The 25,374-nt window shown below is 30.0% G+C and overlaps 1 protein-coding gene across 9 annotated transcripts in view; it reads right to left on the bottom strand.

The window, feature by feature from the left end:
• The window catches only part of LOC134686806 (neuron navigator 2-like), a 302,687-nt gene that overhangs the window by 139,066 nt on the left and 138,247 nt on the right, over positions 1–25,374 (bottom strand). For all 9 annotated transcript variants that reach the window (XM_063546602.1, XM_063546594.1, XM_063546601.1 and 6 more), the window contains 2 exons: positions 11,711–11,828; positions 6,808–6,860 (listed from right to left, as the gene is read on the bottom strand). In XM_063546602.1, the coding sequence (XP_063402672.1) occupies positions 6,808–6,860; positions 11,711–11,828 (171 nt within the window). The remainder of the gene's footprint in view (positions 1–6,807; positions 6,861–11,710; positions 11,829–25,374) is intronic.

Here is a 25,374-nt window from a genome sequence, read left to right as displayed (position 1 = left end):
AGGCAAGACAAAGACTTCTTTAATTCTCAACCATTATAAATTGCTGAAGTGCCATAACATATAAATAAATTAATAGTATCTGACTTTTGACAGACACTTGACCAAATGGCAGGCCAAAACTAGATTTTAATCAATCAATCAAATGTTATCATCAAAAGTCTCAAAGTATATTTCTTCTGCTACGTAAGTTTTAACTAATTAACTTGCTATTGAATAACGAGTGTAGCGGGTTATTGAACAGTGTGCATCAAATTTTTTATGTTATTTCAAATAGACAGAAAAAATATTACAGTCATTTCTTATAATTTAATTCTAAATTCCATTTTAAAACATAGAAAACCATGAAAAATGTTGATGATGTCACAGACACATGAGTAAATTATGTTTATGGGCTAAAAACAAAATAACGTCAGCCAATCAGAAGAAGCTTTACATCCAAAATTAAATTATTGTAGTATTAAACCAATTTTTAAGATGTTTCAGCCAAATTATAAATAGACCAAATGGCAGAAGATTATTTTAATATAAATAAGTTAGTATGTGATTGGACCCTCAGCCCTCAGGTATCCACTTTTGCCAGAGACTAATTCTTGCTATAAGATATTTAATCAACCCTAAAAATGATTTAATTCACCCATACATTTATTTAAAGGTCACAAACCAGGAAATATTTAGGAAGACCGAGACTATATACACACAGAGAATAAGACAATTTAAAATCTTACAGAAAATATTAAAAGAGACTTGCAGATGTTGTCATATTCTTATAAAACAGATGTATTGATGGAGACCTCTGACAGCTGATGACTTAAATATCCAAAAAAGTTATGTACTTCAAAATAAAAATAAAATCTTTAAAAGGAGCTTATCTCAAAATAAGGACATATATGAATAAAAAACAGATTTTTTTTTTCATGATAACTTCCAAGAAATCTGACATAAAACAAATGAGGGTCTAGATGGGGTTACTGACTAGAAAATAAATCAACAATTTTTTTTTTTTTTAGAGAACTATGAGCTGAATATTAACAAAAAGAATGAATAGAGAATAATGAGGTTCAATTTAACTCATACACTGTTACCTGATAAAGTGATATACAAACTAATTGCAGAAAATAAAAAAAATTGGTAAAAATTATGATTACAGAAATGAATGATCATACAAATTAAAGAAATCAATTGTATAATAAATACACAGAAAAGTTTATAGTAAAATAATTTTCATGAAAAATTAACAGAACTTAAGCTTCATTGTTAGAGATACAGAATGATGAAATTAATATTTAAGGAATAAAAAAAAGGCCCCTCCATCCCCAACCAAACTCTCACTGATTACTTGATAGGTTGGGTAGCTGTCTCCTGTAAACTTGCAACTCCTTTTAATAATACTCAATTTCATAACAACTTTTAAAAAAGATATGCTATAAAACTATTGAATTCTCTTCTTCTTTTTCAAATTGAAACAAGTACATATATGAACCATTTTTAATTAAAATGAAAGTCAAAACTCTTAATTCCCATCTTCAACAAAATAATGAGGAAAACCAAAATCAAGTTAATTAACAGACTTTGATGAGAACCTGTATGATTTTAATTAGCATTATAAAACGTTTGATATATTCCATAAAATAAAATACTGCCAACATAGGATGCAATTAAAGTCTTCATTAAAGAGATCAAAACAACTAATACAAAATATAAACCATTGAAACTAGAGGTGCCTGTATCTTCAAAAGATGCTGCAATTTATCAGTCATGTAATGGCAAGCTTGTCAATTTAACATGTTAGTTCATATAAAAAAGAAGATGTGGTATGATTGCCAATGAGACAACTCTCCACAAGAGACCAAAATGACACAGAAATTAACAACTATAGGGTACCGTACATCCTTCAACAATGAGCAAAGCCCATACTGCATTAGAATGGGGTAAATGTAAGTGAGCCAGCATTCCAACAATCCAGCAACATAAAAACATAGTATATGAGGCCCAAACTCCAGCTGATACATTTGTAATTCCAAAATCTCCAGTTGTGGCTTGACAACTCTGTCACATGTCTGACATAGACACTTCTGAAAATGAATGTTGTCATTGCATGTTCAGTGACAATAACCATTGTATTACTAGGAATGATTGACTATACCCATGTGATAAATATAAACAATTCATCCATCATACTTCTATATTAACTAATATTAAGATAGGCCTATCTTCTGTTTACAATAATCTTAGCTTTGTAAATGAAGCTTCCCATGTTCTACATCTAATATCAAAACTCTTAAAGATGTTTTATCATCTGAGAAACCAGATCAATGGAAATTTGTAGTCATAACAGCAATCAGCTTACATCAAGTGGTTGAATAGAAAATGATTTCTGAGTGTTTAAACAACCTTCACCTTTGTTAAGGCTACATTTTCTGAAAACTTGAAAACTTAAATTTTCTGTTTTTTGTCAAATTGTTTTCATTTATTTTGTTCATTTTTTACATTTTTTCAAAATTTTCAAGTACCTTATTAAACATATATGTTGATATGTAACAGTTCTCCCAAGTTTAAACTTTTTGTCTGCAGCTATGGATGAACTGACTTAAGACTGCAATCCTGAAAGATCTTTGAATGTGACAAGAAAAAGGTCAACTAAATTATTCATTCGTTAAATTTAACAATTGGTGCATGTAATCACTGATTCTATCTTATAGACAGTTGATTGGTGATATTTAAAGAAATTCGGAATATTTGGGTATTTTCCATTGCAACAACAGAGACCTTGAATTTATATCTTCTCAAACTCTCCGGATTAATCAGCTTAATGAACCATTATTTGACTTGTATCTAATTTCCTTGTAAATTACACCCTATGATATTTACATGATTATAATGATAGATTTCACTCCTGTGAGGAAATTTCTATGAAATCCTGCAAGAGACATGCCTGCACTTAATACTGATGGATTCTATTGTTTTGACACTTTTAGCCATCTCGTTCACGGTCATACTGAAGTGGACACTTTACCATCGCCAGATGGACGGGACCAATGTCAGGTCAAAAGGTCAGATGGGGAAGGAAAAGTCACGAACAATCAATTCTTAAAGTGTACTTCTATTAGAGAACTAGTCATACCAAGAATTGGAAGAATTGAGTCATGCCACTATTGATTTTAAATATATCTTGATTAAGAAGTAAATTTTGAAAAACATCCTTCCCTGGGGTTCATTTTTCTCTCAAAATAAAATTTGACAATTGAGTTAAAGTCAAATTAGATATTCCAAACTCTGTAAATCACTGATGTTTATCTTCCTCTGGGTTCTGTTTGGAAAAGGATATAATTTCAATGAGACTTTTATTGGAATCATTCTGAAATTTGTTACTTAAAATTAGTCAAACATCAGAGATGAAAGAAAAAAAACCAACTATATTTATATCGTTAATTATGACCAATAAAAAATTACTGCCCTAATTATAGGTTAAAATGTATAACAAATGCCTTAATAATACTTCTGAAGTTTTTACATCAAAAATTATATAAATTAAAAAAAAATTGCTACTGTACCCTTCGGCAGCATCAAATGAATACAACATTCTGAAACGCATTTTTTGCATTTAAACATTAGTGAGCTGTTTTGGATAGAAAATGACCTTATGCAAGTCAAAGCAGCATGTGCACTGTTTTAAAGCCACAGCAGCATCACACGGTGCATGCTTTAAGACTTTAACTGATTTTGATTGAATTTCTGTCTGTTTTTTCAGGGTTCTCATATTGACGGATTTTTATAACTGTTTCTAACTCAAAATAAGTTAAAGAGAAGTATTTATATTAATTTTCAAATATCTTACACACCTCAACTGTTTTACTCATCGATCATTATCGTTATAAAAGAGTCACGGCTGCATATATTCTAAATTACAGTAACCCATAATGACACAAATATACATAATAATCTCAAGAGGTCAATTTAATTTCAAATCAATAATAGTATCCCCCTTAATTTTGGGGTCTGAAAGTATGAAACTGAGGCAATTCTCAATCATCATGGGAAACATGTACGTAAAAAAATCCCAACAACCTAAGAAATCCTGTGCTTTAAAACGGTAATATTTTGTGAACGAAATGACATATTATAGTGACATCTTCATTCTTGTATGATCAGTCTCTCTAATTTTGTTGGAACATTAAGAAGCTGTGTGTTTTTTATATGCATAATCATTTTAACACACTTACTCAAACTTATGATATAGTTGATAGAAATACTATATATGTCATATATGAATTTGTAAATTTTACCTATTTAGAAAATTGTCTATTTCATAACAATTTTTTATTGCATTATTCATGTACATGTATGAGTGTTTGTTTGATTTTTTGTAATTATTTAATTGTTATATTTCATTGTATTTCATGAGGGCCTCAGGGAAGATTAGCTTTATAGCTAACTGTGTAACCTGCTTTAAATAAAGAATTATTATTAATATTATGTATGACTTTATATATAACATTGACCTCACAGTTTTGTTTTTACTTTTGTCTGGTTCAGTGGTTGGGTTGCTGTACATGTTATTGAGGTTTTAATAGATATAAGCTGTAACCTCTATTTATTCTTATCTAAATAAAATGTAGTACTTAATTTTCAATATCCAAATTGATACTAAATTCACACATGACTAAATTGGAGATGATCAAAAAATACATTCATTAATCCCAATCATTATTTTTTTTTGAATGAACAGCAAATTGTTTGTAACCTACATTTCAAAACAAACAAACAAAAATAGAAACAAACAAACATGAGGATCTTACCTGCCTTCCAGACACAAGTAACAGAATCGTGATGTAATTGTGATTACAGGTGTTATAGTAATACTTTACTTTGTTTACAATCAATGAGGAAGACAGATGCAACGATTTCACAATCGGAAATCAATTTCATTTTTTTCTTGTGCATCAGTAATTAAGTTAAAAGGCATATAAAAAATGAAAATCGTCAATTGTCATATGGCTTTTATAGCAAAATAATCATCACAATTTGGATCAGAATGAAAAACGTTGAATATAGAAATCAACAGAAAAACTATAATTATCATATTATGGCCTCCCTCTGGGGCCTCTGTAGAAAGCTGAGTGACAGCTGGAATACATTACTACAATAACACTTTCAGACAAAATGTAAATCCGAAATTTTTTCAAATAATGAATTTAAACCCTAAATAACAAATTATAAATTTTATATTGAACGATACAAATAAGGTGAAAAATGTTCTGAAACTCATATGAATAACCTGGCTTCATATTTATTGCAGAAGTAGGGGTTGTCAACATAAGTCTCATATGTGGTGCTTAAATTTATACACAAATCATTTCAAAAAGATGAAACACATTGAAAACCTAAAAGTTAGGTCAAATTTGTCTATGCTGAGGATGATTTTTCAGTGTGTGCTGGCAATTAATTCTTTATCTTCCACCCTGTATCTCTGTGTTATGGCAAGTAAGTATTACATATATATATGGGCGATCAATATGGGCGATCAATGCATTTAAATGGGGTAGCAAAGTGCTTTTGACTCTGATTAAATTGACAAGAGTGCCAGCCTGTTACCATTAAAGGTTAATAGCTCTCTCTACCCCATCTTTCACCAATTAAAACTGGCCACTGTGATATTAATTAGCTAAAAGTGAAAAAGGTTGTGTTAAGCATCAACAAACCTACAAACAATACAGGGTTGATAATCAAAGTGTTACACCCAACACAAGTAAAGTTTTTACCTTTTAAAACTATTACCACCTTTATACTTTAATCTTTAGGTTCAAGCACTTTAAAAGACAACTGACTAAGGAATGAAAGAAAGCACAGCCATCAAAGATAAATATCAAAGATGAAAGGGTGGTACACAACGCCTTTGTCATGCCACCCGACTGACTCTGATTTTTAAACTAAATAATTTAATAGGAGCGAAAAATCAGCTGTTCACATTATTAACACCAGGTAAACTGTACTTCCTTAAATTTTAATTATCACCAGGCGAGAAGAGATATTGACATGGTCATGTGACCTTGAAGAAACGGACCTAACACCTTGCACATTGAAATGAGTTTATCAATAACACGATCCTATCCAGTTTCCTATGAAGTTAATCAAAGATTTATAAATATTCAATTGTTACATGCAGTTTTACAATTTCTAATCCATATTTAATAATTATTGATGATTGATAACTGTTTCTATAGAAACAACAGGTAAATCAATATTTTTTTTCAAAATAATTTAAAAAGTCAAGGCCAAACTATTTTTTGCAGTATTATAAACGATATTTAAAAATTCTGTAAATAGAACAATAAAAATTGTAAGATGATTTGAAATTTGATTATATTTTTTAATGTGACTAATATTATTGTACATTTCAATAGCAATAAAAGAACAGAGTTTTAATGTCCCCATTTTGGACATTGTTAATCATATTTTATCTATCCAAAGTATAAGGACAATAACTTATATTGTTGTTTTTTAAAACTTTTTAAAAATATCTTACTGTAATATATATATATAGGCTTCACAATAAATGCAATGTGATTTCCATATAATCAATATTTCAAAGGGACATAACTCTTTTTAAAATAATTGATGGGCACTGAATTTCAAATTTGTTGATATAAACTAATGTTATAAGTTTCATAAAATTCTGGTTAGGATTCTACACCTCAGAGTGCTAACATATTGTGCAATTTTCCATATCATCAATAATTCCAAGGGGCATAACTCTTTCAAAAATATTATATTATTGTATACCATATATATAAAGACAAAATGACTTACCATTTGAGCTGTATTCTTTGGTTTAGACTTTATTTCCCTGATTTTTTCATTTGCTGGAAAGAGAAAAAAAAGACAGAATTTTTAAATATACGTTATCAACAAATCCAGAAAGAATAGGTAGGATAAAAGTTAGTAATGTTTGGTGTTTATAAAACCTTTGTTTAATGAGATACTGTGGATTCATTAATATTCGTTGGATACTAATTTTCGTGGATTTCATGGATACAAGCGCAACACGAAATTAAAGGTACAGTAAATACAAATTTTCTTAAGCAATTTATGTAAACTTTGCTAAAACCATGAAATTTAATAATCCTTGAATATGTAAGTTTTCCTCAGTGAATTCACGAAAATTGGTAGCCACAAAAATAAATGAATCCACATAATATTTAGTTTTCATGTGCAGAAAACTGTCATGGAAAGAATTTTTCAATGGCTTAAACTTAACCATGGGATAATGTTTAACCTCATGGACTTAGGGACGACATCAAAAGTTCAATGAAGGATAAAAAACTTAATTCACATAGCTTTTTCACTGACCCCCCACACCCACCTCTCAACTTAATTTGGGAAAAATTGATTGACCTGAATAGGGATATTTGTAAAATCAATTTTGGATTAACAAAACTTGCAGCAATGTTGACCCCCACCCCCAAATTAACTATTTGATTTAAGTTTTTTATCCTACATCGATCTTTTGATGTCTCCCTTAGTACTACTCCAACAATGATTCGACAATTTCTTGGAATAAGGGGTTGATAGAATCTTTTTTGTAAAAGTCTTGGGACACTAATTGATATGACCGTGTTTTTTTAGAACCTTTTCAAAATTATATTCCTACCAAATATAATTGTGCATCTTTTTTTCTGTAAACATTTCACTCTCATATACTCCTGATTCAAGGAGTTAATGGAGAAAAATGCTGCCGTGACACATAACTTTATTACAATTGTTGTTGATTAAATAAGTAGAAAATGAAGATTAAATTTTATTCACTGAAGTAATTATTAAACATATAGATATAAAGTGTCCTCTTCACAGTGATTCAATTGTCTGACCAAATCATAGAATACACAGAAAATATTTCTCAGGATCGACTCTAAGCGATTCATTGTGCGACTAAATAATTCATTAGAGAATTATTGTCTGTACTGGTGCCAAGCATAATACATGATAAATTACTGTTTATACTTCATAACCCAACAAGGATACAGCCTAATTACTATCAGTGAATTAAAATCTATTTACAATTCCGAACATTTAATCAGGTTATCAAAATAGTTTCTCTTGTAAATTGATTCATATTTTGTGATCAATGTGCCTTTAATCATGTTATTTCATATGAAATGGGTTTACTCATTGTTGAGGGTCCTTATACACTATATAGTGACTGTGAGCTTTTATGTGAATTAAAGCAACCTAATGTACAGAAGGTATAATAAAACTATAATATCTTCTTTTCAATTTTTCAATGAAGCATATCTTCTTTTTTAGATTTACAACGAAAATCATAAACAGCAAGTTACTGGTGCTACAGTTAAAAAGCAATGCGATAAAGTTTTTAGCTTAGATTTAAAACACTCTAATGACTTGCATTGTCTTAAACTGTTTGTGAGATTATTCCAAAGAGATGGTGCTGCCCAATCAAATTGTCTTTCACTAGGTCTTTGTCCTCACTTTTGGAATGGAAAGTAGTTTAGTTGAGCTTGAATGCAGAGATCAGTTTGGTATGTGTATATAGACTAGTTACCGAATGTAAGCAGCACCAATGCCATTCAAAGCCCAGTACACATAAGTAAGTATTTTAAATTGTGGTCTGTATTGGACGGGTACCCAATGTAAATCGGCAAGTATGTTCATGTTTTCTTGTCCTGGTGATATGACGAGCTTCTGTATTTTGTACTTTTCGTAATATTTTCATCGTAGTTTTGTTAATACCATTCAGCAGAATATTCCCATAATCAAGTCTGGATGGTTCTAGACTGTTCACTAGTGTCTTGCAAGTGAATGTTGTTATAAAGCTGTGAATACGTCCAATGTTACTGATGTGAAAATGACAAGATTTTACAATGGCAGAAACTTGCCGTTCCATTGTAAGATGTTGATCAAAGTATACACCTAGGTTTTTCACGCAGGATACACTACTTATAACAATATTACTGACTTTGAGTTAGAGATTTGGTACACTTGCCTTCAGTGTAGTATGTAATTCTCAGTGAAAACAGTTTTAAATTTTAACCTACCCAGTAGATAATAGTTGTTTTATTACTTTGACTATAAATCAGTATTTAAAAAAAATGTTACAAGAAACAGAGACAATATATTTAAGGGCTATTTAGTGAACTATTTAAGGTAGTTAAAACTTGTGCATTTAATATATTCTCTATCCTGATTAATATGCAACACTTTGTCACTCAATTTATGATACTGTTGGCCTTAAATCCAAGTATAAGCTGCTACCTTATTCTTAACCAAATCTTTAAAATGAGAGAATTTCAGACCAATTTAAAAACAAGTTATTAGATCATAATCTTAGCAATACTCAGATCTGCAGTGACATCACAACATGTAAGTGACCAATCAATGATTAGCATTTTTGTTATGTAAACAATGTTGAGAGGTGATGCGGATAAGATTCCTCTAAATTTTCCATAGACTTATTGCAAATTAATTTAATTGATGTATATGGTAACCAGTTGAATATAGTAATTTTACTCTTTTAATACTGTTAAAGACACTATATATTATCTCCATTATGATTTTTAACATACTATAACTTCTGGTTAAAAAATAATCCGCAATATAAATAATCAGTAATCCCCTTCAAATAGATGAAAAATCTAGAGGAATCCGGATGGCATCACCTCCTGACAAATGTAAATGCCAGGATGTCCGGATCTTATTTATACAAGATATTCATTATCCTTTAAAAAAAATGTCCCCATAATTAGATAGAAAGAAAAGCTAAATTATAACTAATAACATCTAGTGTTGCAATCTTCTGTCAAAAATAAATCTTCTGACAAACCTCATAAACTAAATGGACAATAAAATAGGATAAGAACAACTAAAAACAACATCCTTAACCATGATTTAATTACCAATTACTTTAACAAAAGAGAAATTCCACCATAGTTCAAAACAAATCTATGTCAACCAATCATTTCAGAGGTAGAATTTGAATTAACCAATCATAATTGAGTTTACATAATGAGAACCAATTAGAGAGATTGATTAAGGGTAAATGTATATGATGTTGCTTGAGATTGACTGAGACAGGATACGGCTGTAATGTAATACGTCCAAGAATATCGTAATTACGATCCATCATTTTCGTTAAAATAATGAAGTGTGATGAAAAAGAAACATTGTATCTCCAGAAAGAAACCCAATACACAGATTCAATTGAACTTTGCCAAGTTTGATGAGGTTCCTAAAGGGTAATTTCTCTTACAATGTAACAATGACTTAATTCTTCTTTCTATATTGAAACAAAACTAAAAGAAAACTAATTTAAAATTAAACTTAATATCTGTATTAATGAAAGGTCTATCATTCCTCCAGTAATAAAACAATAATTGGAACCTCCCTGCATTAGGTCCTCTTAGATAAAAATCAACAACTTCAATTATAACAAATAGCAAATGGACTTTACACTTTTGATTCTGCACTTATATCAGAAGCCATTTTTATGTCGTCTTCATGAAAATCAATGGACAATTAAGAAAACAATTAACGTATAAAGCAATACAAAATTAGATAGATTTCCCATGGTATTTAATTCATAATATCTTTTACATGTAATGGCTTTCTTTTCAATCACACTCTCCTATTTAATATAAAACGCTAATCAAGTGTTTATCAAAAAATTATTTTGCAAGTCATAAAAAATACCTTAAAAGCCAACAAATGTTTGTTAAAAAAATGTGCAAATCATTTTTTAATATTATCATTTATAATAATACTTGAATTTTACTTTGAAACCACATGTGGAGCAGGATCTGCTTACCCTTCCAGAGCACCTGAGATCACCCCCAGTTATTGGTAGGGTTTGTGTTGTTGTAATTCTTTAGTTTTATATGTTGTGTCATGTGTACTTTAGTTTGTCTGTTGGTCTTTTTCATTTTTAGCCATGACGTTGTCAGTTTATTTTCGATTTATTAGTATAACTGTCCCTCTGGTATCTTTCATCCCTCTTTTATACTAATGTATGCCTGTATGTATAATTGGTTTTCTTTATGATTTTTCTATGATGAGGGCCTCAGGGAAGATTAGTTCTATACCAAACTGTGTAACCCTCTTAAAATAAAGTGTTGTTTTATAATAATTTTTGTTGTTGTGTAAAAGCCTCCATTTAAATAACTAATACAAACTCTTTGCATGCTGGGAAGACAAAGCAATAATATAGATTAAGTGGCTGAGTTATTTGAGTTAAGTTCATTGTATGAATATTAGGAGTAATTACAGAATATATAAACCTGTCAACTCTATCGTAATGAGGTAGTGAAGTACCTACACCATCTACTAATTATCTACTAACTAATCAATTCAATTATAAGATATTTATTGTTAGTGGGTAACATATTATGGAACAGTAATATTTTACACCAAAAAAAGAGTTCTTGTGTTATAACCCATTTTCTTGCATCTAAGGATCATTTCAATTTGAATTTTTACATGGGTTATCAAAAACTTAAAAGTGCCTTCAATATTCATTTTAATTACTAAGATGGAATCCCTTTACCTTCTGATTAATTTTAACCAGCAATTTTGTTTTAATCTACATGTCCTGCAAATTATAAATAAAATGCTCTGCTTAGTGCAGCCTGATAAGACTGCTGAGGTCAAACCTTGGTATATTAGAACTGAAGGTTTGAGGTCTGCGTTGAGGAATGATACTTACTGACTGCCTCTATGACATCAGCTAAGAGGACACCATCAGAAACATCTTGTTGAAGATCACTGATGAACCTTTTATTACGAGCTTTTTCCAAGTAATGGTTTGCCCAATCTGTATAGATCTACAATCAGACAGTAGTATAACATTAGTTTAATGCAACAAGAAACATATATTGAGTCATCTGATTAAAGTACAGTGTTAGTGACAGAGTGTTGGTGATCACAGGGACAGGCTGTATATTTACTGAGCCCTCTACTGGAATACAACTCCTCAAGATCTGCAATCTAAATGCCATTGCTCATTTACTTTCAGATTTATTGATATACTGCTGTATTTTTAGCAAAGAATTTCATAATATATGTACTTAATAAGTTCTCATGTTTTTATATTGTCAATTAGCAATTAAGTGTTTCATTAAATGACATATTACTATCAAAGTGCCAAGACTAAGAGAGTACTGTTTACATCAAATGATTGACAAAAATTACTTACATTTGTTTATAAACAAATTCCAATCTCATAACCTACATACCAAGATTCACTAAGATCAAACGCATAATACTTTTATTTAACAAATATTTATAATAAGAACATCATTCCTGTCATTATCTACTTCCACAATTCTCCATCTTGAAAGCCTTATGGCACCAGTGAACATCAATGTTACAAGTATTGTCCTTTAGATGGTGAAAAAAACAATCTTATTGAATGTATGCCACCCACGTTAAGTGTTAGATCCTCCAAGAGCCAGAAAATAAATATTTGGACTCACTTATTTATATTGTTTGTTCTTTGTAACTTTCCTATACTATTTTACTTGAAATATCACTCAAACACCATGCATGATTAATTCAATATGAATTTTACTGACCAAATTTTTCATTTAAAAAGAACTACTGAATAAAGATTCAAAAGATAAAAAAGAGGCGGACAAAACCAAAGGACATTCAAAACTCATAAGTTGATATGAATGCTGACGCTCATGGGGCAAAAACAGAAAAGAGAAGATAATGTCCAATGTTTTACAGTAGAGAATATTAGTAAGGAGTCAACATTGAATACTGTGGTGTCTGTCACAACTCTATCCAAAAATAATGAGGAGTCAAGATACAAATTTCATTAAAAAAGCTATGTATATTTGGATTTTCCCCCAATACATGTACCAAGTAACATAGTTCAACTTTGATTCCTTAAAGAACCTGTCAAATTCAACTTGAAGGTTTTCCAAGTCAATTGCATATATATATTTGTTGAGTACCTAAATGAGACATACATTTTTAATCCAATAGATATAAGAAGATATGGTATGAGTCGTTACAATGAGAAAACTCTCCATCCAAGTCACAATTTATAAAAGTTAACCATTATACGATCATTAATGTCAACACCTGATGTACATCTATATTTGGATATATTTGAATCATCTACAAGTTATTTCCCCTGTTTACAGCTGTATGCCTAATTCAAATACCGTAGCTCCCTTCCCTCGATAAAGATTTAGATATAGGAAGATGTGGTATGAGTGCCAATGAGACAACTCTCTATCCAAGTAACAATTTATAAAAGTAAACCATTATAGGTCAAGGTTTGGCCTTCAACACAGAGCCTTGGCTGAGACTTCTGAACAGCAAGCTATAAAGCCGACCCCAAAAATTACAAGTGTAAATCCTCTTTACATATTAGATTCAATTTTAATGGAGATCCTTAAAATTCACAATTAGACAGATCTCATTCAAGCAAGGAGATGGATGTGTCTTAGATATACGTCAATGAGACAGCTACCCTTTGACACCAAAACCAAAGACATAACGTCAGTCAGAGACAGCGCCACCCTTTGACACCAAAACCAAAGACATAACGTCAGTCAGAGACAGCCACGGTGAGGCCTTTGACACCAAAACCAAAGACATAACGTCAGTCAGAGACAGCGGCACCCTTTGACACCAAAACCAAAGACATAGCGTCAGTTAGAGACAGCAACCCAATTACACTATAACCAAAAAGCCATATTTACCTTAATCCTATATTGATCATTAAACACATCATGTATATCTATATTTACCTTAATCCTGTATTGATCATTAAACACATCATGTATATCTATATTTACCTTAATCCTATATTGATCATTAAACACATCATGTATATCTATATTTACCTTAATCCTGTATTGATCATTAAACACATCATGTATATCTATATTTACCTTAATCCTATATTGATCATTAAACACATCATGTATGTCTATATTTACCTTAATCCTATATTGATCATTAAACACATCATGTATGTCTATATTTACCTTAATCCTGTATTGATCATTAAACACATCATGTATATCTATATTTACCTTAATCCTATATTGATCATTAAACACATCATGTATATCTATATTTACCTTAATCCTGTATTGATCATTAAACACATCATGTATATCTATATTTACCTTAATCCTATATTGATCATTAAACACATCATGTATGTCTATATTTACCTTAATCCTATATTGATCATTAAACACACCATGTATGTCTATATTTACCTTAATCCTATATTGATCATTAAACACATCATGTATATCTATATTTACCTTAATCCTATATTGATCATTAAACACATCATGTATATCTATATTTACCTTAATCCTATATTGATCATTAAACACATCATGTATGTCTATATTTACCTTAATCCTATATTGATCATTAAACACATCATGTATATCTATATTTACCTTAATCCTATATTGATCATTAAACACATCATGCATGTCTATATTTACCTTAATCCTGTATTGATCATTAAACACATCATGTATGTCTATATTTACCTTAATCCTGTATTGATCATTAAACACATCATGTATGTCTATATTTACCTTAATCCTGTATTGATCATTAAACACATCATGTATGTCTATATTTACCTTAATCCTATATTGATCATTAAACACATCATGTATGTCTATATTTACCTTAATCCTATATTGATCATTAAACACATCATGTATATCTATATTTACCTTAATCCTGTATTGATCATTAAACACATCATGTATGTCTATATTTACCTTAATCCTGTATTGATCATTAAACACATCATGTATGTCTATATTTACCTTAATCCTATATTGATCATTAAACACATCATGTATGTCTATATTTACCTTAATCCTATATTGATCATTAAACACATCATGTATATCTATATTTACCTTAATCCTATATTGATCATTAAACACATCATGTATGTCTATATTTACCTTAATCCTATATTGATCATTAAACACATCATGTATATCTATATTTACCTTAATCCTATATTGATCATTAAACACATCATGTATATCTATATTTACCTTAATCCTATATTGATCATTAAACACATCATGCATGTCTATATTTACCTTAATCCTATATTGATCATTAAACACATCATGTATATCTATATTTACCTTAATCCTATATTGATCATTAAACACATCATGTATGTCTATATTTACCTTAATCCTATATTGATCATTAAACACATCATGTATGTCTATATTTACCTTAATCCTATATTGATCATTAAACACATCATGTATGTCTATATTAACCTTAATCCTGTATTGATCATTAAACACATCATGTATGTCTATATTTACCTTAATCCTGTATTGATCATTAAACACATCACGTATATCTATATTTACCTTAATCCTATATTGATCATTAAACACATCACGTATATCTATATTTACCTTAATCCTATATTGATCATTAAACACATCATGTATATCTATATTTACCTTAATCCTATATTGATCATTAAACACACCATGTATATCTATATTTACCTTAATCCTATATTGATCATTAAACACATCATGTATGTCTATATTTACCTTAATCCTATATTGATCATTAAACACATCATGTATATCTATATTTACCTTAATCCTATATTGATCATTAAACACATCATGTATGTCTATATTTACCTTAATCCTGTATTGATCATTAAACACATCATGTATGTCTATATTTACCTTAATCCTGTATTGATCATTAAACACATCATGTATATCTATATTTACCTTAATCCTGTATTGATCATTAAACACATCATGTACCTTAATCCTGTATTGATCATTAAACACATCATGTATGTCTATATTTACCTTAATCCTATATTGATCATTAAACACATCATGTATATCTATATTTACCTTAATCCTATATTGATCATTAAACACACCATGTATATCTATATTTACCTTAATCCTATATTGATCATTAAACACATCATGTATATCTATATTTACCTTAATCCTATATTGATCATTAAACACATCATGTATGTCTATATTTACCTTAATCCTATATTGATCATTAAACACATCATGTATATCTATATTTACCTTAATCCTATATTGATCATTAAACACACCATGTATGTCTATATTTACCTTAATCCTATATTGATCATTAAACACACCATGTATATCTATATTTACCTTAATCCTATATTGATCATTAAACACATCATGTATGTCTATATTTACCTTAATCCTGTATTGATCATTAAACACATCATGTATGTCTATATTTACCTTAATCCTGTATTGTTCATTAAACACATCATGTATATCTATATTTACCTTAATCCTATATTGATCATTAAACACATCATGTATGTCTATATTTACCTTAATCCTATATTGATCATTAAACACATCATGTATGTCTATATTTACCTTAATCCTATATTGATCATTAAACACATCATGTATGTCTATATTTACCTTAATCCTGTATTGATCATTAAACACATCATGTATGTCTATATTTACCTTAATCCTATATTGATCATTAAACACATCATGTATGTCTATATTTACCTTAATCCTGTATTGATCATTAAACACATCATGTATATCTATATTTACCTTAATCCTATATTGATCATTAAACACATCATGTATGTCTATATTTACCTTAATCCTATATTGATCATTAAACACATCATGTATGTCTATATTTACCTTAATCCTATATTGATCATTAAACACATCATGTATGTCTATATTTACCTTAATCCTGTATTGATCATTAAACACATCATGTATGTCTATATTTACCTTAATCCTATATTGATCATTAAACACATCATGTATGTCTATATTTACCTTAATCCTGTATTGATCATTAAACACATCATGTATGTCTATATTTACCTTAATCCTATATTGATCATTAAACACATCATGTATGTCTATATTTACCTTAATCCTATATTGATCATTAAACACATCATGTATATCTATATTTACCTTAATCCTGTATTGATCATTAAACACACCATGTATATCTATATTTACCTTAATCCTATATTGATCATTAAACACATCATGTATGTCTATATTTACCTTAATCCTGTATTGATCATTAAACACATCATGTATGTCTATATTTACCTTAATCCTATATTGATCATTAAACACATCATGTATGTCTATATTTACCTTAATCCTGTATTGATCATTAAACACATCATGTATGTCTATATTTACCTTAATCCTGTATTGATCATTAAACACATCATGTATGTCTATATTTACCTTAATCCTATATTGATCATTAAACACATCATGTATGTCTATATTTACCTTAATCCTATATTGATCATTAAACACATCATGTATGTCTATATTTACCTTTGATCATTAAACACATCATGTATATCTATATTTACCTTAATCCTATATTGATCATTAAACACATCATGTATATCTATATTTACCTTAATCCTATATTGATCATTAAACACATCATGTATGTCTATATTTACCTTAATCCTATATTGATCATTAAACACATCATGTATATCTATATTTACCTTAATCCTGTATTGATCATTAAACACACCATGTATATCTATATTTACCTTAATCCTATATTGATCATTAAACACATCATGTATGTCTATATTTGGACTTTCTAATGTGCTGGATGATGTACCCATTTTAAAACTTATATCCAATCAGCGCACAAATTAAACAAAAACAAAACATTTGAATCAATCCACTGTACAATTCACTATGCTAAATAAGTATTCCATGCTGAATAATTACTTTAACCTCAATGGGTTTCTAAGCCATTTTTCTTCACAAATATGTCAATATATATTTCAACACTGTTTAACAATTTCCAATATTCCATGCAGAAATTACTATTTTTCACTAAGTAACCCCTCTTGTTCTTCACAAATCCACATATTCATTTCCTTCCCAAGTATGTCGATATACATTTCAACAATGTTTATTTCCAATATAATAATTCTACTTTTGCTATTTAGAATTATACCATTATTTATTGTTCGGCAAAATATTTGAAACAGATAATTTTCCAATTCACTTATATTTTTTTTTATAATAACATCAATAGCACGACTGCACTCTTATATTTCACTTTTTAATAATTAATGTATGCTGTAAATGTTATACAAATAATAACACTTTTCAATTAAAATCCATACAAATTTTCCACCAAGAAATATCTCATCATTTGCATGGTTGCCACTTTAGAAACTTATTCTTAACAGAAAATATTGGCAATTAATGATTTATTTTTTTCATTTTTAGCAAATAAAAACACATCTTAAGCAACAAATTCTCCTACGAAAAGGAACAAAAAAAGCACTGCTGTTTTTAATAGCACTATGAGTCAAAGAACACTAAATAAATCCATTCCATTTCAACCAATATATCATCAAACAGTTTGATCCAAGAGAACTTCCCACATTCTCTGGAACCAATTTCATTAGAGGCATTTTATTAAATATTCAGAAACATAAAGTCGCGATCTATAGAACATCAGCACGAGCCTTTATTATTAGAACCGTTACATGACCTGGTGTGTGCTTCTAATTTAATCAAAGTCACATTAGCAATCAACAAGATGTTTTACAAAACCCATCTTCAATGCAATTATGTAGCCTTTTAAGATTAGTATGACTCCTGGTGAAGTTTTCTTATGTTTATGTTCAATGTAAAAGTTCCACGTTCATTTAAATAATGATGATATTATTAAGACAAGGGATAACATAGGATGAAATATCTAAACAAGATATTATTGATGAATTGGTCGTAGTAAATAGAAACATCGTCAAATCAATATAATCGGATGAGATAATAATGTGAAGGAAAAAAATCATAGTGTTATATCTACCATTGCTTCCTTCATAACTGTTTATTCCTAAAACAATTGATTTTGCTATAGCGTTTATCATTACTTTGACCATAAATGAAAATAAGATATACATAGTCTAACACAGAAACTGAAATTTATCTATGATATATTATGGTTCTTATGGGAAAATATTTCTTAATCAGTTTCATAGGACCATAAAAACTGCTCGTTTTATGTTATATTTTGTTACAGTAGTCATTTAACCTAATGAAATTCTCATTTCCTTCATAAATAAGTCTATCTCTTTTATTTTTTTCTACCTCTTATCCAATTATCCCCAATGCTTAAAAGAATAAAGTTACAACAGTTAAAAAACACATTCTACAATTTTTACTTTAATTTTGGTATCCAATTATTTCTATATCAAATACATATTAAAATGTACATGATATATCTTTTAGAAATAAACTGGATCCAATTTATGAATATTAAACAGTCTAATTGACTGAACATAAATACATTAAAAAAAAAAATTAACCCAGCCACATTTTTGTTCCTGACGCAAGTCTGGAGCCTCACACCATAATGTTCGTCTTGTGTGTTTTTTTTAAATTTTGTTTCATGTATATTTTGTGGAGTTTTGAAGTGTGACGTCCATTTTCTCTTAAACTAGTACACATTTTTACTAAGGGACCAGATGAATCGCCTGAGTCCTCTGGGTGTGGGCTTCATTTTCTTGCTGTGTTTAAAAGACCCTTTGGTTGTCTTGGGCAGATTTCTGCTCTTTATTAGGGTTGATGTCTCTTTGACATTAATAATCCCCCATTTCCATTTTCAATTTCATTTTTTTTAAATCTGTTTCCACAATTAAGTCAAGTTGCATCTGACTCGTTGCTCAATAAAGGATCAGAATATTATAGAGGGGCAAAAGATACCATCGGGACAGTCAAACTCATAGATTGAAAATAAACTGACAACGCCATCGCTATAAAAGAAAAAAGACGAACAGAAAAATAATCAAACACAATACACAACGTATAAAACTAAGGACTAAGCAACACGAACCCCACCAATCTCAGGTGCCTATGGAAGGGTAAGCAGATCCTGCTCCACATTCAACTTTGAATAAGGATTACTTCCTTGTTCATTGAAGTGTTCACAAAACTTTGAAATGTTTGACATACTAAGGATTAAATTCTATCCCAGCACATCTATTACCTTATTTGCATTAATGGCACGAACTTTCATAATAATCACTCGAAAGTTTTTTTATTAACTAGATTTTTTTTTCGAAATTATGAATACTTAAAATACAAGTCATTTATACATAAACAAGAATGTGTCCAAAGTACATGGATGCCCAACTCCCACTATCATTTTCTATGTTCAATGGACCATGAAAATTGGGTAAAAACTCTAATTTGAATGATCATATCATAGGAAACATGTGCTTTTCCAAGTTGATTGGACTTCAACTTCATCAAAAACTACCTTGACCAAAAACTTTAACCTGAAGTGGGACAGAGGGACAGATGAACAGACGAATAGACCCACAGACCAGAAACCATAATGCCACTCTACTATCGTAGGTGGGGCACTAAAAACAAAATTGCATGTGGTATTTTTGAGCTACCAGATGTTTAAACAAGTAAATAGATAGTAATATGCATTTAATTATGGCAATAATTATAGTAAAGTGAGCAAATTCTACTGTTATGTCATAAAAATTACACATCCCGGATTCTCTCTGCTTCTTAGACACCATAACAGACAAAGAAAACATTAAAAACATAACATCACATTGTAGCAGAATGGATGTTAAAATCATCTTGTTACTTAATTACTTCCAAGCTTTTTAAAAGAGTTTTGAAAAATCTGTATCATAAGTTTGGTTTTGGTTTAAAATTGTTTTACATATAACTTCTCACACTTATAATTTATTTAGAAAACTGTTTGTTAGGGACCATGAATTATGTGACCTGTTGTTTATTTGTTCTTTCTTACATAGTATATACCTCACAGGTATATAATCCAGGTCTTTTGATTATAATTAAAATGGACGAAAAGTTTCAAAACTTCAAAGATTTGAGTGATACTGGTGGGTCTTATTAAGACAAAGCACTTTTCTGGAGTATGCAAACTTTTAGGAAGATTCAAGTGTCCAGTGATTGGTTACGAGATCGAAGCACATGTCTGCATGGTGTATGGAATCTTATTCCTGGTATCTTAATTGTTGTCTTTTTGACAGACATTCTCCATTTCCATAAAACTTATGAATTAATAAATTTCTCTTCTATTTCTAATCTAACTGTTAAAAAGTCTTTCGTATTTTGATGGGTCCATTTCACATGAAACAGCCAATCCCCTCCCAGGACCTCCCCCCCCCCCCCCCCCAACCCTTGGAGTCATTACCACCAAATTCAATCCAACCATTCCCATTGTGATGGGATACCTAACATTACAATATTAATTTAAGGGAGGAACACACTTAAACACACAAGTTATTGTCTGGAAACTTTAAAAATGCTTGTTTTTGGCCTAAACAGGCTTTGTTTTTTGCTCCTTATTCCTAAACTGTTGGTACCAATTTACCCTCAAAATCAATCCCAACCTTTCTTTTATAGTATTGACCCTTCTTGAAAATTTTCATTGAGATCCATTCACTAAAACTAAAGTTATCGTCCATAATACCAAATTTGACTTTGGAGGAAAACTACAACGACAACGACGCAGATGCAGACAACAACATCATAGCATTTATATTATATCAAACCAAATAATTTTATGTGGTTGTATAAAAACTCTGCCTTAGTTATAAATGAAATAAAACCATGACATTATAATATCTTGTTTCTGACAACAGACTTGTATCTTGTTTGATGCCATGCCAATGTAACAACACTGTTTTCTACTGATTATAGTCTGCTTCAGGGAAACAACTATAATTTAATGTTCAATTATATTAGAAAATCTTTTGTAAAATCATGGTAACAGTAAAACAGTGGATGGCTGTCTGGAATGTTTCCATGGAATGGAATCAGTTCTGATAGTTAAAAAAAATACAAAGTTGAACAGAAATTGTGTGTTTTGAAATAATTCTCAGTAGTAAATATTTTTGTCTTTTTTTATCCTAAAATAATCACAAAAATGCTCATAAAATATATAAAAAAAACTTTGATGTCTTTAAGTTAGTAACAAACACATATTGACCTAATGCTACATTTCCAACAGACAATGAATAATGAAAAAAAACCTGGTGTAATTATTCATTACGTATTACATGCCCACTTGATTCAGTAGCTCCATGTGAGCTCTGACATATTATGACAATCATTCATGAGAAGGCAGTCATGAAAGAGTTCCAGAGTTTATAAACAAAAAATGTATGCCCTTCTGCCAAAATAAAATCAGGCAGTACTCAGAAGACAATGACCTAAAATCAGCATGGAAACAATAGATGACAAAACCATTCCACAAAGCAATACCACATTTTACATTTGTCTCTACAACCATATGGTAACCCCTGATATCTAATATAGTAAAACAGATATATTAATCATAAATATCATTCATGTCATTAAAATAATATGAATGTATCTGTATATTTTCCTAGTTTATTATTAATAGCATTAAAGCACTCTGGGTAATTATAAAAAAACACTAAAAATATATAACTAAAGTGAAAGAGAGGCGAAAGATACCAAAGAGCAATTGGAAGTTGAAAATAAACTGACAAGGACATTGGCTAAAAAAAGGGAAAAAGACAAACCGTGAGACAGACAAAAACACAAAGCACAAAATAGTTTAGTAATCTGAATTGGTCACCTGATCAATATATTACATTTTGACATACATTTTATAGTGTGCATTTTTGCCGACATTGTATTGATGATCAGTTTATACCTATCTATTTCGCACTGAATAAATAAAAGGATAACAAAAGACAGATATATAAAGTGATAAAGGATCATGCATATAACATGATGAACAGTAAAAGTAACCCTATCAAAATTCAAACTGGATTTATATTTAGTGGTAATAAGCATTCTGTAAATGCATAAGCAGATCCTGCCCCCAACCCCTTCTTTGGAAAAATTTGGTTGATTATATAAGGAATCACTGAAGCATGACTGGAGCAGGCCCCCCTTATGAAAAGTTCTGGATCCGCCACTGATGAGTGGTCATAGCATTTGTTTGTGGCAAACTAAAATTAGAGACACTGGTATAAAAAAATTCACCAACTTTTCTGATTTGTAAAGGGGCATAACTCTAGAACAGTGAAAGATATGCCACCAAAATTTAAACTGGATTTGGGTGTGTTTTATGGTATCAGGTAATAAGCAGTGCATGGGTATAAGTTTCATAACATTTAGTTGAGGCATGTGTAAAAGTTTCATAACATTTGGTTGAGGCAAACTGAAGTAAGGTTAAGGACAAACATACAGACAGATAAGGGTAAAACTTGACGCCCCTTTCGCTACGTCTAAGGGGAGGGGTCAAATAATAGTACACAGAAGTAGCAGAATCAACAATCACAAAACTTCAACAAATATCTGACTAGGCTTTACTATTTTATACACCATATGCCCACACCAGATATGCTACCAGAAGGTTTTAATCATGTATTTTGTCATTTGTAAATTGTTAGAGTTAACTCTTCACTGTAGGAGGGACATATGGTATATATGTGTGTTAAGTCAGTAGAAATGTGTGTTTACAGTGCTTAATAATTAGACAGATACAAAAATGTCATCTTCATAAGAATTTATAGTCCTAACATCAGCTGTCAAATGTAAACATCTGGTTATTTACTAATAAATAAAACTTGGCATGGAGTCATTTAGTATGAGGCAAATAAATAAAGTATCTGTTTTTAACTGGAATCAAGGACATGGGATATTTATTCTAACATGAACAGATATGATTTTGTTTCAAGAGGAAGTAACCCAGTTACCCAGTTTTGCTAGGAGGTACAAAATATACTTGGACACATAGACATTAGTATATATAAATGACTTACAATTTTTTCACAATACAATCAAGGATTTGTATAAGTTTTTATATTACTTTAACTATAATATAAATCCTTGATACAATGTATAATTCATGAAAGTATTCTCATTGTCAGGAAATTTGCAACATCTTTCAATTTAATCTAATCTTTACTTGGGCACTTGCAAAGTTCATGATTTGCTATGGGGAGACCGGAAAAAATAATGACAAAAAAACAAAATAGAACAATTAAGTTTTATAAGAGGTTTAGGAATAGCTAATACAAATGTGCACTTTAGACTAGTGTGCAGTTTTGACAAAGTCCAAGTAACTTCAATTCAAAGGAAACCCCCCAACAAACATCAAGATGGAAATAGGAAAAAGGAGATGCAAAAGTACATGATGTGAGTAGAGTCCTGTGAATTTTCATAACAAATTTGTCATACAATATAGAACCAATATTAGTGGATATCAAAGTCAGACAAACAAATAACTGTACAGTTGTAGATGAAAGAACTAACCTATAACTATATAACACTCAATAAGAAATTGGGGAATGCATATATTGAGGAGCTTTTATGCACTTATATGAGAAGATCTTACTCCAACCCTGTCATGTTTTTGTCCAATTAGCAGACACTCAAGCTGCATTAGAATGCAGAACTTTTATAGGTTATTAGTCACACTTTCAGCAGATCAAACACCAGAAATCCCTCAGGATTTATCCTTCACCAAACACTAGAAACCCCTCAGGATTTATCCTTCAACAACATCTAAATGTTATTCATCTCCAGAGGATACTGCTCACAAAAATACATAAGCTTCCCATTAAGAGTATCAGATCAATAGTAGAATTATTCAGGGTTATTTTTATGATCAAAGGGAAGTAATTAAATTTAAAATTTCTGAAAAATTATTCCATATGGGAGATAACCCTGTTTCTATTTAAAAAAAAACCCACATCTGCTGAAGTAGAATATAAAGGGAGGTTACTCTATCTTACTATTCAAAATATGTTCCAGATATTGATTCAGTCTATAACCCAGACACTATTGACACTTGAACAATTAATTAACAATGAAGTCCATGTTATAGATATATATGACCACATCCTGATAAAACAATTCTCCACACTGTTAAATGAAGAACCATGTTTACATGCATGTTACATGTTCTATAAATTGACACTTATCAGGAGGCTGAAACATGAGTGATATGATGTGATGCTAGAAAAAAATATACAATAAATTTATATTTTAATTCCTAATCATCATTTTTGTTTCCTGTTAATGGGAAAAACTTTTTTCTCCTGTTTTTTTTCTTCACCAATCAACTAGTGAAAATTTCCATCTCATATCACAGATATATAGGTATGATGGAAATATTACCTAGAGATGAGTTGAGGAAATAGGGAGTTGGGATATACGGGTCAAATTTCTATACCCTGGGCTTTCCTCATGGTTTATCCCATCAGAAAAATGAAGAAATCAATAATTGACAAAA

The sequence above is a fragment of the Mytilus trossulus genome, chromosome 10 (assembly GCF_036588685.1).
Source record: "Mytilus trossulus isolate FHL-02 chromosome 10, PNRI_Mtr1.1.1.hap1, whole genome shotgun sequence".
Taxonomy (NCBI): domain Eukaryota; kingdom Metazoa; phylum Mollusca; class Bivalvia; order Mytilida; family Mytilidae; genus Mytilus; species Mytilus trossulus.
This window is presented reverse-complemented; position numbering and strand designations above follow the sequence as displayed.